The 14966-nt window shown below is 34.7% G+C and overlaps 1 protein-coding gene across 5 annotated transcripts in view; it reads left to right on the top strand.

The window, feature by feature from the left end:
* PALS1 (protein associated with LIN7 1, MAGUK p55 family member) overlaps nucleotides 1-14966 on the top strand; it is a 78508-nt gene that overhangs the window by 45308 nt on the left and 18234 nt on the right. For all 5 annotated transcript variants that reach the window (XM_070377676.1, XM_070377673.1, XM_070377674.1 and 2 more), the window contains exons 4-8: nucleotides 3968-4176; nucleotides 6545-6622; nucleotides 7627-7773; nucleotides 8936-9097; nucleotides 11426-11503. In XM_070377676.1, coding sequence (XP_070233777.1) covers nucleotides 3968-4176; nucleotides 6545-6622; nucleotides 7627-7773; nucleotides 8936-9097; nucleotides 11426-11503 — 674 coding nt within the window. The remainder of the gene's footprint in view (nucleotides 1-3967; nucleotides 4177-6544; nucleotides 6623-7626; nucleotides 7774-8935; nucleotides 9098-11425; nucleotides 11504-14966) is intronic.

Below are 14966 nucleotides of genomic sequence, written 5' to 3'. Positions count from 1 at the left end.
AAAAATTCAGTACAGCAATCAAGGTTATTTAATATAGAAGAAAATGGGTTTGGGTACCTTAGTTATTCCCAAGTATATCATGTCTTAAAATACTACAGCTACAACTGCTGTTAATAAAGCGTGTAAATCATTGGTTCTTGAGAGTACATAATCAATTTAAATATATATAGGCATAGATATATAATTAAGGATGACAGGGATTCTGATTGTGTTTAAGGTAGAATTCAGGACATAAATATTTTTGTAAATTTCCTTACTGATTCTCATAAATATCTTTGATTAAAAATTCATTGTTCTGATATAGCAAGAAAACTATATTCAGTATGTTCTACTTAAGCCTGCAGGGATATTTATAAAATCTGTGTAATTCTGGTCATTAAGGAAAAAAAGATCTAGCAGAAAAGTGGTCAAAAGATAAGCAGAAAATTGAGGAAAAAAGAAACATAAATGACTGTTCACCTTGTGAAAATATATTGAAACTCACTACTGGATAAAGAAATACATGCTTTCCTAACCAGATCACCAAAAATGAAAAATTTGGTCTGTTTGTAGAAACATGCACTCAAATTTTTTGATGGTAAGAGTATGAGTTAGTACAAAACTATGGGGTCAGTTTGGCAATGTGTATAAAAGTTTTAAATATTTTTATTATCTGATAAGTGAAAGTTACTCAGTCGTATCCAACTCCTTGCAACCCTGTGGACTATACAGTCCATGGAATTCTCCAGGCCAGAATACTGGAGTGGGCAGCCTTTCCCTTCTCCAGGGAATCTTCCCAACCCAGGAATCAAACCCAGGTCTCCCACGATGCAGGTGGATTCTTTACCAGCTGAGCCACAAAGGAAGCCCTAAGAAGTAATTTTATGCTAAGAATTTATTCTGTAGACATTGGAAAATATCAGCTTGCAAAACCGCATTTATAATGTGGTCTCTGTGGTTAAGACCAGCATTTTTTAAAAGTCTGAAAGGCTATATAGTATAACAAAATAGCACCAGTAGTTATAGCTGAAAGGTATGACTACAGATTAAAAAAATTTTTTAATGTCCATATTTTAATGTCTTTGTTGGTGGGTTTGGTACATAGAGGTTATGCAGAAATACCTTTGCCTCTAAAAATTTAACTCTCCCTGGGCTTGAAGAGACACAGTAGGGAGATTGTTACCTTCTGGGCTGACTAAAGTTCTTATTGATTTGTCAGCAGTGAGATCTGAAGCTTCTGATTTTCTCATTGCCCTGACAACCAGGCTAAGCCCCTTTAAACAGCAAAATTTTAAACCGAAATCCCATAATCTACTCAGAAAGATTATAGTCTTCAGGAAAGTATAGTCAGCTACTTTGTTGATTTTATAATTCTTTTTCCTTTTAAGATATTTAAAATGTCTTTCTGTTTTACTCTAAAGATACTTTAAGGCTATTGAATTCTTCCTACTCTGAGAATTCTTTATATACTTAGGTAATTTCTGTGGTAACTTCTTTGAATTTGATGAAATCTGATGTTCATATTCTTCCCAGCACTGCTTTATTGATGTACAGTTGGCAAAAAAATTTTATGTATCTAAAGTGTACAATCAGATGTTGTAAAATACCCCACAATTAAGTTGATTAACATATCCATCACCTCACATATTTACCTTTTGTGTGTGCGGTGAGAATGCCTAAGATCTACTCTCAGTACATTTCAGGTATACAATATAGTATTATTGACTGTAATCACCGTGCTACCCGTTAGATCCTCAGAACTTATCCACCTTAAAACTGACAGTTCGTACTCTTTGATCAACATCTTTCACTTTCCCCTATCTATATTTTGTCTACTCTTATAGATAAATCATTAACTTGATAAATCATTAACTTACAGCTAATTATTTAGTTCTGGATCACAACTTCTTAGGTTGTTCAGATGACTGTTTTGACTTTCTGATTTTTTTCCTGTCTTTTTTTGAGGAGGGCTACATTTTAAGTTACTAGAGAACTTTTTTTTTTTTTTTTTTTGAACTAAAGCAGTTTTGATTTGGGGAGAGGGGTGGAAGATGGGGAACTTCAGAAGAGCTGATTAGAAGAGCTATTCTAATCTGTAAAATATTAAACTACTATTTAGTAGTAGGATATAAGAATTAATAACCTTTCTGCAAGCCCTGTATGAAGAAAACTAACAGACTTAAACCAAGAGGTTTTTTTTTTTTTCCCCCCATGGGACTATATAAGACACAGATATACACAGACAGTACCTACTATTACGTTTTTTCCAGAATCATTTACAGTTTTAATTCTAGACAGCATCTTAGTAGGTTTTTTCTTTTTGAATACATAGGAGATAGTGAGGAGGCATCTTAAAAATGGTTTTGTAGCTCACTTGAAGTCAAAACATTTTTGAAAAAGTAATGAGCAAGTTTTTGTCATGTCAATATGAGTGTAGACTATAATGTTACTTAAAGATTTCAGTTCTGATAAACCAATGGACTATAAACAGACCCTGATATAAGAATTTGGTTATATCATAAATCAGTGGAAAAAAGAGATTATTCAATAAATGGTATTAGAATAATTGGTTAACCATTTGGAAGAAATGAAGTACAAATTTCCCCTCAAATCTATACCAAATTAATTCTAGATGGATGGAAGTTACCTTTGGAATAGAAACCATAATAAGTTTTAAATGTGGGTAAACATTTAATGACCTAGGAAAGTGAAAGTGAAAGTTGTGTTCAGCTCTTGTGACCCCATGGACTATATATATATATAGTCTGTGGAATTCTCCAGGCCAGAATACTGGTGTGAGTAGCCTTTCCCTTCTCCAGGGGATCCACCTATTCCTATGTGATTTCTCTCACTGTTTCTATGCTTATAAACTTAATGACCTAGGGGAAGAAGTTTATAAGCGTAGAGACAGTGAGAGAAATCACACAGGAATAGGTGGATTATTCTTAACACATAATAGCCAAAAATATCTACAGTAAAGTTACCACAAATAAAATTAACAGACAGAAAAATTAGAAAACTATTTCCCACAAGTGTGACAAAGTATATACATGAACATATATCTACCTGTTGAGGATCAGAGAAGAGGCAACATGTGGTTCTTATCCATTTTGGAATAACCTCCTTCAAGAAAAATGTATGTGCTACATATGGACACTAATAGGAACATGCAGACATACACATGCCCCAATTTTTCAGTATCATCTTAGGAGACTCATATGTTCATAAGAGTTCTGTGGACCACAGAAGAAATGCTTGGTAAATACAAGTAAGGTTCAACATCCCTGTTAAAAGAAATGTAAGGGTTTGAAAAATGATAATATTTGAATATTGGTAATGGGATGTGAATTAGTAAAACCTCCCTAGAAAACTCTTTGGCTTTTAAAATGTCAGAATGGTATTTTTAAATGCCATTTCTTGAAATTATTTTAAGGAACATCAGAATCTCAGACATATTTTTACACAGCAATGATCATTATGTACAGAAATGCTTATTACTTACACTGCAAAAAAAATTGGAAGCACCCTGAATGCTCGATTTAATGTAATGGTTATTGTAAGTTACAGTTTTAGACATGTAATGGAACATCAAGGAGCATCCCACTGATGATGTGGGAAAACTAAATGTCCTTGTTAAATGAAAAAAGGAAATGCCATGAGATTTTTTTAAAGTTGTTTGTAAGTGATGGGACTATTGGTGGTTTTAAATTTTTTATTCATTTATGTATTCTACCCCCTTATTTATTTTTATAGTGATATATATTTTACATAATTAAAACACTTGAAAAAATGTACTTGATTCTGTTGTATAATTTTTAAAGAGTTTTACTTAAAAATCAGTAAAATGACAGTGATTTGACACTCAAAAAATAGGTAAGTTTTTTTTTTCCAAAACTTATTGTTATTTGTTCAAGAAATTTTATCTTAAGACACTTGTGGAATTAAGACAGAAAATTAATTTTTGGATACCTTTTCCTTCTCCTACTAGAAGTGGAAGACTTGTTTGCTTCACTTAAACATATCCAACATACCTTGGTAGATTCTCAGAGCCAGGAGGATATTTCACTGCTTTTACAACTTGTACAAAATAAAGATTTCCAGAATGCGTTTAAGATACACAATGCTGTCACAGTACACATGAACAAGGCCAGTCCTCCATTTCCTCTTATCTCCAATGCACAAGATCTTGCACAGGAGGTATGTATTCTGAATGTCTCATTGACATATGCAAGGTAATAGTTAGTGGTAGTGAGGCAGTATTCTTGGAAAATACTGCTGTGACTCTAAGGTTCATTAGAATTAATTACTACTGATGACATGTTGATAATTTATGCGTTAGGAAAAATTCACTTATGTGTATTTTATCCTGAAAAAAAAGTATACTTAGTTCAAAAATAAGACTCTGTTCCATGAAAAGAAGAGCATTGGTTCTTATATTTGTATAGTAAGAGGAGTATTTATCTAAATTGCTAAAGGGGAAAATTTTTTAATACTTTTAGTATGGTTTTATTTTAAGCAATATACATTGTAAACTGAGATAAATCAGTACTGATGAGATTAAATTATATTAGATAATCAGGTATTATAAATATATAACTTCTAAGATTTGTTACTTGTATTGAATACATATGGAACTCAATATATATTTAGAAACATCCTTTTCTAGGTGCCAAAACTAGAGAACAGGCTAGTTCTGATGCTGTCATTGCTATGATCTACTTGTGGTCAAATTGATTAATCTCAAAATTATTATCTCTTAGTTTTGATAGAGGAATTACTTTAAAAATTATTTAAAATAACCATAAGAATTGTTAGAGATTTACTGGATTCCTATTTTAATCATGAGCTAACTTTTATTAAAAATTTATATATTAATTTATTTCTATATGTTTTCATCAATGGTGATAATTTTGGTTTTGTTAATCTGCATTGTTACAAAGTGCTCTTTTTGGTACTGGAGTAAGGAAATAGAAAAAGGAGGAAAATCAGAGATGTTGATAATGAGAACATATATAATATTTGAGGAAAAATAGCCCACAGAGAAAATTTTAAATATTTATGGTAGAAGAAAAGATTAAACATAATTCAACTGAACATATACAGTTCATGTGATTAGAAATTAGAAAGGGAAGTAAATGAAAACAAAAAGGAATTGAATTACTTACATAAATGTAACATTAAAAGTTTCTTTTTTTTAGAGAACAGGAAAATAGAGAAACCATTGACAAGTTAGATGAAGAAAAAAACACTAATAATGTTAGCAAAGATAAAAGCATAAATTATAACAAATTATGAGTTTATATTATTAAGTATGAAAGTGCTATCACCTGGGTTGTTTTTGTAAGAAAATAAAAATTGCCAAAAGTGACTTACAGATACCTGAAAAAAGTAGTAACAGTAGGTAAAATTGAAAGTTAGAAATCTACTCCTCAGAAAACTGCCAGACCCAGATAATTTTACAAACTCCTTCAAAACATTAGGGAACATATAATCCTTATGTTAAATTAACTGTTTTCACACATAAATATTGACTATTTCCCATCTCACTGTACTTGGATAGTATAATCTAGATACTAAAAACAATAATAAACCAGTATACTATACTGGTGACTATGTGTGTATACACACACACACACACACATACATACATACATACATACATATATGACTTCCCTGGTGGCTCAGAGGTTAAAGCATCTGCCTGCAATGTGGGAGACCTGGGTTCGATCCCTGGGTCAGGAAGATCCCCTGGAGAAGGAAATGGCAACTCACTCCAGTATTCTTGCCTGGAGAATCCCATGGACAGAGGAGCCTGGTGGGCTACAGTCCACGGGGTCACAAAGAGTTGGACACAACTGAGCGACTTCACTTTTCATATATATACAAGTATATATATACTTGGTGACTATACTCACCAAGTAGAGGTCAATTCATTTTATGAACATTAATATAGAAATCTTAAAATATGAGTAACTCACATCTAGAAATATATTAAAATAACAGTTTACTGTGTGCTAGGTAATATGCTAAGCAGTTTATATGGATTATCTCAATCTTTTAAGAACCACGAGTAAGGAAACAGGCTAAAAAAATTCATTATCAAGTGGAGTTTATACTAAGTGGAAGAATTCTTGAGGAAAATTTTTAATATAATTCATTATAGTATAGTGGTTATTCTATCACTCTCATATACATTTATCTTGTTAATCTAACTCTAAAATGTCCTCTCTGATTTAAAATGTAGTTACATAAACATATGGTTAAAAATATAAAATAGCAGCATAACTGTTAGAATAGCTTTTCTCTCATATGGTCATTATTAGTCTGTTTTATAATGTATTTGCAGAAATTTTCAAGAAAGAAATGCCTCATTCATAGTCATAAATAAAAATGCTATCGTCAATCATGATAAGATTGAAAATTCTGAGAAAAAAACATTTTAAAAATGATAATTCTCTTTAGTGCTTTTCTGTCTTACAAATAGTTTTTACAATTTTAAATTAAAAAAAAAAATCTGTACAAATGTCATATTATCTGTAACCTAGGAATAATCTTTGTTTCTTAGGTACAGACTGTTTTGAAGCCAGTTCACCAGAAGGAAGGACAAGAATTAACTGCTCTGCTGAGTGCTCCACATATTCAGGTAGAAAATGGACAGAGCATTATTTTTGTGTTTTTTCCAGCATTCAGTATCACTTTGAATCAGTCTCTTGAACTAACAAAGAGCTCAAATATTATGTAGACTATTTTGATTGTTGTTGTTCAGTTACTCAATTGTGTCCGACTCTTTGCAACCCCATGGACTGCAGCACTCCAGGCTTCCCTGTCCTTCACTATCTCCCAGAGTTTTCTCAAACTTATGTCCATTGAGTCGGTGATGCCATCCAACCATCTCAGCTTCTGTCGTCCCCTTCTTCTCCTGCCTTCTGTCTTTCCCAGAAACAGGGTCTTTTCCAATGAGTCACCTGTTTGTATCAGGTGGCCAAATATTGGAGCTTCAGCTTCAGCATCAGTCCTTCCAGTGAATATTCAGGACTGATTTCCTTTAGGGTTGACTGGTTTCATCTTGTTGCTGTCCAGGGGACTCTCAAGAGTCTTCTCTAGCACCACAGTTTGAAGGCATCAGTTCTTCGGTGCTCAGCTTTTTTTTACTGTCCAGCTCTCACATCCATACATGACTACTGGAAAACTGTAGCTTTGACTAAAAAACCATAGCTTTGATTGTTTACATCACAAAGTAATTATTGTTGGATTATATACTTTTCTACTTAAAATTAACCACATTATTTTTGAAACAACTTATTTGCAAACTTCTCTTTTTTGGTTATGTTTTTCTGTAAATTTTAATTATAATCTTGGACCCTTAAAGTGATTCTGTTTTTATGAAGTTTAATAAGCATTTTAGACTTTCATAACTCATTCCGGAGTATTCCCTAGTGTAACTAACACATGTTACTTGGCTAAAAAAGATACAGAGCTGCATCTGTACTTCAGTTGGAAAGCTTGGAAACAGATCTGAATATATAATTAATTATACCACTTTTAAATGTATAATGATCAGGATACTTTGTACATGATTAGGTTAAAATCTCTCTACAGAAATAAGTCATGTTGTTACTTTAAATGCTTTGGGTTTCTTTGAAACAGGCACTTTTACTGGCCCATGATAAGGTCGCTGAGCAGGAAATGCAGCTAGAGCCTATTACAGATGAGAGAGTTTATGAAAGCGTTGGCCAGTATGGAGGAGAAACTGTAAAAATAGTTCGTATAGAAAAGGCTCGAGATATTCCATTGGTAAGTGTTCCACACCTCTGATACGAGATCCTTTCTGAGATCTATATAATTGAAGACCCTTTACATTTCTGGCAGTTTCTCTCTTTTGAGGCTGATTTTTTGGAATTCTTTTATGTTCTTGCTCATACTCCTTATTAGGCTGAGAAGAATTTGTTCATCTTTTCTCACCCATAATTTGATGAAAAAATAGGTTTTGAAGTAATTGAGCAAAGAAGGGACAAGTAATCTGCTTCATTATTCTTCTAGCTTTTTAAAAAAAAAACAAGTTAGAAATTGTGATCATTTCATTCAATGTAATTACTAACATACTTCACATATATTTAGAAGTATGCATTGTTTAATGTTAATATTTTATAGTTCTTATATGTAAATGTTTTTTCTCTTAGTCTGCTATTATTACCTTAATTTTGTTCCTTTTTATTTTTGGAGAAATATTCTTGAATCCTAAGGTCTTAAATTTTCTTGCATAACATGGTACATGAAATAGGGACTGTATTTTATTAAAAGGCAGTTTATGTAACAAGGTTTTATTCCCCACCAAAAACAAAAAGAAATTGGGAAAGTTATGACAAATTTTTAAAATAAAGATTCAGGAGAAAAGTATTACAAACTGTCTACTTTTAAGCTTTATTCAGATTTCCATTTTTTGACTATATATTTCAGTTGTGCTTCTGATTTGTATCATAAATATTTAATACATTTTAATGTGGATTGGATACAGCTATAGTATTTAATATTTGGATTATTAACCAGATTAGTATTCATCGCTTCATCATATTTTGAATTTAAAAAGATTTTCAGTTACAAGTCATGTTCACTAATTGTACCTAAATATAGTATAACTATTTGAATAGCATCTACCATATAAAGAACAAATTTGATTATAGGCTTTCGCTTTATTTTTGAGCAAGTGCATTTTTATGCTGTTGTATGCTTCAAAAGTCTGATTTTAGAATATTAACAAATAGAATGCTTCCGAAGCAGAAAATGTGGAGGAAATGATCAGCTTTCAGACTTATTGCCATGGTTACTGTATGTAAATAATTTTTTTTCTCCAGATAAATCTAAGGCTAATATTGTTAACTAGAAAAGTAAGAATTTTAAAATGAGGAAATAAAAAATGCATTAAAAAAAAATTGACTTGAATTTTTTTTTTTTTTAGGGTGCTACAGTTCGTAATGAAATGGATTCTGTCATTATTAGTCGGATAGTTAAAGGGGGTGCTGCAGAAAAAAGTGGTCTGTTACATGAAGGAGATGAAGTTCTGGAAATTAATGGCATTGAAATCCGGGGAAAAGATGTCAATGAGGTTTTTGACTTGTTGGTAAGTTGACATGGGTAGAAGAATAACTGATACAGTCTCAAAAATTGTTTCCTTTAGTAGACTTCAGAATAAAATATTTTAAAAGCATTTTAAAAATAACTTAAGATATCTATATAATTTCTAGCATAATTTTCACATATAATTATTTCCATAATATTTACTGCTGCTAAGTCGCTTCAGTCATGTCCGAGTCTGTGCGACTCAAGAGATGACAGCCCACCAGGCTCCTCTGTCCCTGGGATTCTCCAGGCAAGAACACTGGAGTGGGTTGCCATTTCCTTCTCCAATGCATGAAAGTGAAAAGTGAAAGTGAAGTCGCTCAGGCATGTCCGACTCTTAGCAACCCCATGGACTGCAGCCTACCAGGCTCCTCCGTCCGTGGGATTTTCCAGGCAAGAGTACTGGAGTGGGGTGCCATTGCCTTCTCCGATAATATTTACTAGTAGCATTTTATTCTTACGAGGACACTACTAATTTTATTTATACTGTTAGGTACATTTTATTTGCCTCTGAAATCACTAATAATAACTCACTAAATCATTCAAAATATATGTATTAAGTGCCTCCTATGTGCTAGCTGCTAGGGAAACAGTAACAAAATGAAGTTCATACCCTCATGACTTTTTTGTTCATTTTCTTTATTATCTACAATTGATTGTTGTTTTTTTTAACAGTATTAGATAATAACAACGGTATAGCTCTACACTGTTCACTATAATAGCCATTAGCTACATGTGCTAGTTATTTCTATTTAAATTAAGTAAAATTTAAAATTTAGTTCCTCATTCATGTGTGCATGCTAAGTTGCTTCAGTCATGTCCAACTCTTTGCAACCCTATGGGCCATAGCCTGCCAGGCTCCTCTGTCCATGGAATTCTCCAGGCAAAAATACTGGCGTGGGTTGCTGTGCCCCCCTCCAGAGATCTAACCCACATCTCTTACATCTACCTGCATTGGCAGGTGGGCTCTTAAACACACTAATGCCACCTGCGAAGCCCTCAGTAACTGCATTTCAGATGTTCAAGAGCAGTGTGTTACTAATGGTTATCATATTATGGTATAGATTAAGGAACATGGCATTCTGCAATTTCAGCCCACTGATCAGAATTCTGTCATCTCAGAAAGTTCTGTTAGACTGCTAGTATAATCAGGAAGCAATTTAGAGTCAACTTTTGAGGACAGTTTATGATCACCACATATATACTCATCAACCACATTTATAGTCTTACTTACTTAATGTCAGTTGTTACATTAGAATTTCTCCTATCTGCGGACATCTGTTGTCAGATTTAGAAAACATCCTCACATTCTTATTTTTACCCAGTCCCATTCATTGCTTTGGTAGCACAAAGTGCCATTGGTTATTGTTCTTAGATCTTGTTTTATTGGCTGCTATCTCTAGATTGAGTACTGTTTCAGTACCGTTCCCTACTATGTCAGGACCATAAGTGCGATTACTGTCTAGGCTGGAGGTATCTGAACAAGGCAGGCAGTGGTGTACAGTTGTCCCTTGATATCCAAGGGGGCTTGGTTCCAGGGCCCCCCATGGGTACCAAAACCCATGGACGCTCATGTCTCTTACATAAAATGGCATAGTATTTGAATGTAACCTACACACATCCTCTAGTATATTTTAAATAATCTCTGGATTATGTATAATACCTAATACAATATAAATGCTATATAAGTAGTTGTCTGCAGATGGCAAAAACAAGTTTTGCTTTTTAGAATTTTCTGGGATTTTTTTTCATCTGCAGTCGGTTGAATTCACAGATATGGAACTCATGAATATGGAGGGCCACTGTACTGGAAAATAATAAAGAACCTAGCAGTAAGACTATGTACAGTTAAAATATAGAATGAATGACAGAGACAAAGCATCTAGGAAGTAAGAATATTTGTATATTTGCATCACTTTTCTAATCCTAGTGACGATTACCATTTCAAATTCTACTGTACTAAAATCGATGTATGTCAGAGTAGATAAGCCAGAAGTGCTGTAATATCTTCCAGCCCTTCATTGTGGAATCATCCTAAACTTAAACTGAATGGAAAACAGAAACCCAAGACTTAAGGGCCAAGTGGCCTTCCCCAGTGGACCAGAGGACCAAAATTGTTGCATGCCATATGCCTGAGTAGCTCTAATATAATGGAGTCCACAAAAGGGGTAATTTGTGCTTCCTGATAAAATGGGATTCATCTTTACCAGTTTCTTTTTTAAGTTTCCTTGAGGTTCCAGTATAGTCCAGCTTAGGAACTGGATCATGAGATCATGAAATGATTTTCATAAATACAGCTTTTTAAAATAATGTGCTTTTTCTGTTGCAGTCTGATATGCATGGTACTTTGACATTTGTTCTGATTCCCAGTCAACAGATCAAGCCTCCTCCTGCCAAGGAAACAGTGGTAAGTGATTTTTTTTTTTTAATGCTCCTTATTTTATGATGGCTACTGTTTACATTTTTCTTAATTAATAAACTTTATTTTTTGAGAGTAGTTTTAAGTTCACAGCAAAATTGAGCAGAAAATATAGAGTTCCCACATAATTTCTGCCCCCCCCACACACACACAGCCTCCCTTGCTGTCAACATCCCACATCAGAATGGTGTATCTGTTACATTAGAGAATTTATGGTTTCATTGTTACCCAGATTCATAGTTTACTTTAGGATTCACTTTTGGTGTTGTACATTCTGTGAGTTTTGACAAATGTATAATTACATATATCTACCATCATAACCTACAGAATAGTTTCATTGCCCTAAAAATCCTCTATGTTCTGCTAATTCATCACTTCCTCCCCGCTTGACCCATGACAACCACACTGTCTTGACTGTCTGGTTATAACTGTTGCTTCTTGACTTGCATATGATTTCTCAGGAGGCAGGTAAAGTGGTCTGATATTCTTTAAGAATTTTCCAGTTTGTTGTGATCCACGCAATCAAAGGCTTTGGCATAGTCAATGAAGCAGAAGTAGATGTTCTTCTTGAATGCTCTTGCTTTTTCTATGATTCAGTACATGTTGGCAATTTGATCTCTGGTTCCTCTGCCTTTTCTAAATCCAGCTTGAACATCTGAAAGTTCACGGTTCACGAACTGTTGAAGTCTAGCTTGGAGAATTTTGAGCCTTACTTTGCTAAGTGTGTGAGATGAGTGCAATTGTGCGGTAGTTTGAACATTCTTTGGAATTACCTTTCTTTGTGGGATCTTAGCTCGCTGACCAGGGATTGAACCTACACCTACTGTATTGGAAGGCAAAGTCTTAACCACCAGACCACCAGGAAAATCCCCTCTTCTCCCTATAGGAGACTTAATAACTCTAAAGACTGGGAGCATGACTGAAGTCTCTTGATTTTGGGGGTCTGGGCTGGGAGGATAGAGATGTAGTTTTAGGGGAATTTAAAGACTTAGCAGAATACTAAAATCATAGTTCAGGGATACAAAGCATAGAATTATCCACTAGCCCAGTAGTATTAATAATTAAAATATTAAGGGTCCCAAATAGTTTTTTTCCTTACAATGAATATCTACTTGATCCCATTTGTGTACTAGGCACTGTGCAAATAAATGCTCATTTTATAGTAATGAACATGTTTGGGGTAAATATAGTTTGGTGTAAATGTTGAGATGGAAATCAGTGAATATAAACACTGAGAATAAAAAAAGAGGTGTGGGATTGATTATATAAGGTTGGCAGGAAAGGCCTCCAGGAGAAGGCAATGTGAAGCTGACACCTGGTAGGATGAGATGAAGCCAAGCCTGTTAACTTCCAGAAGAACTTTCAGGTATAATTTCCAAAGAACTTTGTGTTTGGAAAACCCATGGGAGTGGAGCCAAGTGAGGGAGTAGAAAGGTGGGGAGAGAATTCTAAGAGATGAGGCTTGAGAGATAAGTAGGGCCAGGTCAAGTAAGTCTTGGCCATGGTAGGGAGTTTGGATTTCAAATACAGTAACATCTGATTTGTGTTTAGAAACAAAACTACTCTGGCTGCTGGGTAGAAATTAGATTAGTAGAGCCAATAATGGAAGCAAGGAGATTTAGGAAAGTGTTGCTAAAGCCAATATAAACTATGATGATGGCTTAAATTTCTGTGATAGCAGTGGCAGTGGAGAAAATTATGCAGGCTGTGTTCTGGAAGTAGCAATGACAGGACCTTTTAATGAATGTGAAGAGTAATGGATAGGCAAGAAGCAAATATGCTTCAGCAACTGGATAAATAGTGGTGTTGCTTACTGAAGGGCGATGTGGAGGAAAAACTGGTTTGGGGAGAAAAATTGAGAGATACCTGAGAGGCATTCAGGTGTAGATACCAAATCCATAGAATTAAATGCGTTGTTGAGTTGCTAAGTCATGTCTGATTCTTTTGTGACCCCATAGACTGTAGTGTGCCAGGCTCTTCTGTCCATGGGATTTCTCAGGCAAGAATACTAGAGTGGGTTGCCACTTCCTTCTCCAGGGAATCATCCTGACCCAGGGATTGAACCGGCATCTGCTGCGTTAGCAGAAGGATTCTTTACCACTGAGCCATCATTCTTGTATTCTACAGAGAGATCTAGGCTGTAGTTGTATTTATTGTGGGGAGATCAGGTCAAGGGAGCAGTCTGTTTATATATACTTCATGTGTTTGCAAAAAATTCTAAAGATTTTTAAAAATGATAGGTTAAGGATTGTTCACAGCCTATAAAGATAATTGGGTTGAAAGAAAAGATTGAGAACCGCTACCATCCAATATACTTTTCTCTTAGAAGTACAGAATATATTATATAATTTTCACTTTAATTTTTTTCTCATTTGGAAGAAGATCTTAAGTTTTATAGTGCAGTAAAATGTTTATAAATATATATATTTTATCAGAAGATGAAAAAATATTAATAATTTCAGTGAACAGTATGGACAGTGAACAGATGGACATCTCTTTTCAGGTTCAAACAGTTGCTTTATTAAGTTTGCTGTTGCCCTAAGGTTCATATTTTTGTCTGCCTACTACTAAACATCAATTGGATACCCACAGATACCCCAAATTTCTCCTGTTAAATATGGGAAAGAACAAGTAAAGATATTCCTTCTTGGGCTTCCCTGGTGGTCTGTCCAGTGGTGTGGAATCCACCTTGCAATGCAGGGATCACCGGTTTGATCTCTGGTCAGGGAAGATCCCACAGCTGCAAGGCAGCTGAGCCCACAAGCCCTAGAGCTTGTCCTCCAGAAAAAGAGAAGCCACCACCATGAGATGCCCTCGAGCTGCAGTAACCCCCATTTGCTGCAACTAGACAAAGGCCCAGTGCAGCCATAAATAATAAATTATTTTAAAAACTATTCTTTCTTGAATGGGCATCAGAGAGGAGAAATCTTAGAATGAAGAGGAGGAATTTAAAAACTGTTGCTTGACATTGCAAAGGCTCTTCTTGATGCTGCCCTTAGTATGTATTTATTTTTGACTTTGTTGGGTCTTTGTTGCTGCGTTGGCTTTTCTCTAGTTGCGATGTACAGGCTTCTCATTGTGGTGGCTTCTCTTGCTGTGGAGCACGGGCTTTAGGACAAGCAGGCTTCAGTAGCTGGGGGCTCTGGGGCTCTAGAGCACAGGCTCAATAGTTGTGGTGCTTGGGCTTAGTTGCTCCAAGGTATGTGGGGTCTTCCCAGACCAGGGATCAAACCTACATTGGCAGGTGGATTCTTAACCACTGTGAGCCACCAGCGAGGCAAAGAGAAAAATGTTGGGCTGGAAGATGATTGTGTCTAAACAACCCTGTAATTTAAAATTTAAACAAATGATTTTGTTTGAATTAGAAACCAAGCATTGTTTTGGTCAGATATACTTTACTGATGCTACTGCATGGTGAAGCCCTGGAGCTTTCCTGTAGGGGTCACAGTCT

This window comes from Bos mutus, chromosome 10 (genome assembly GCF_027580195.1).
Source record: "Bos mutus isolate GX-2022 chromosome 10, NWIPB_WYAK_1.1, whole genome shotgun sequence".
NCBI classification, from domain to species: domain Eukaryota; kingdom Metazoa; phylum Chordata; class Mammalia; order Artiodactyla; family Bovidae; genus Bos; species Bos mutus.
This window is presented reverse-complemented; position numbering and strand designations above follow the sequence as displayed.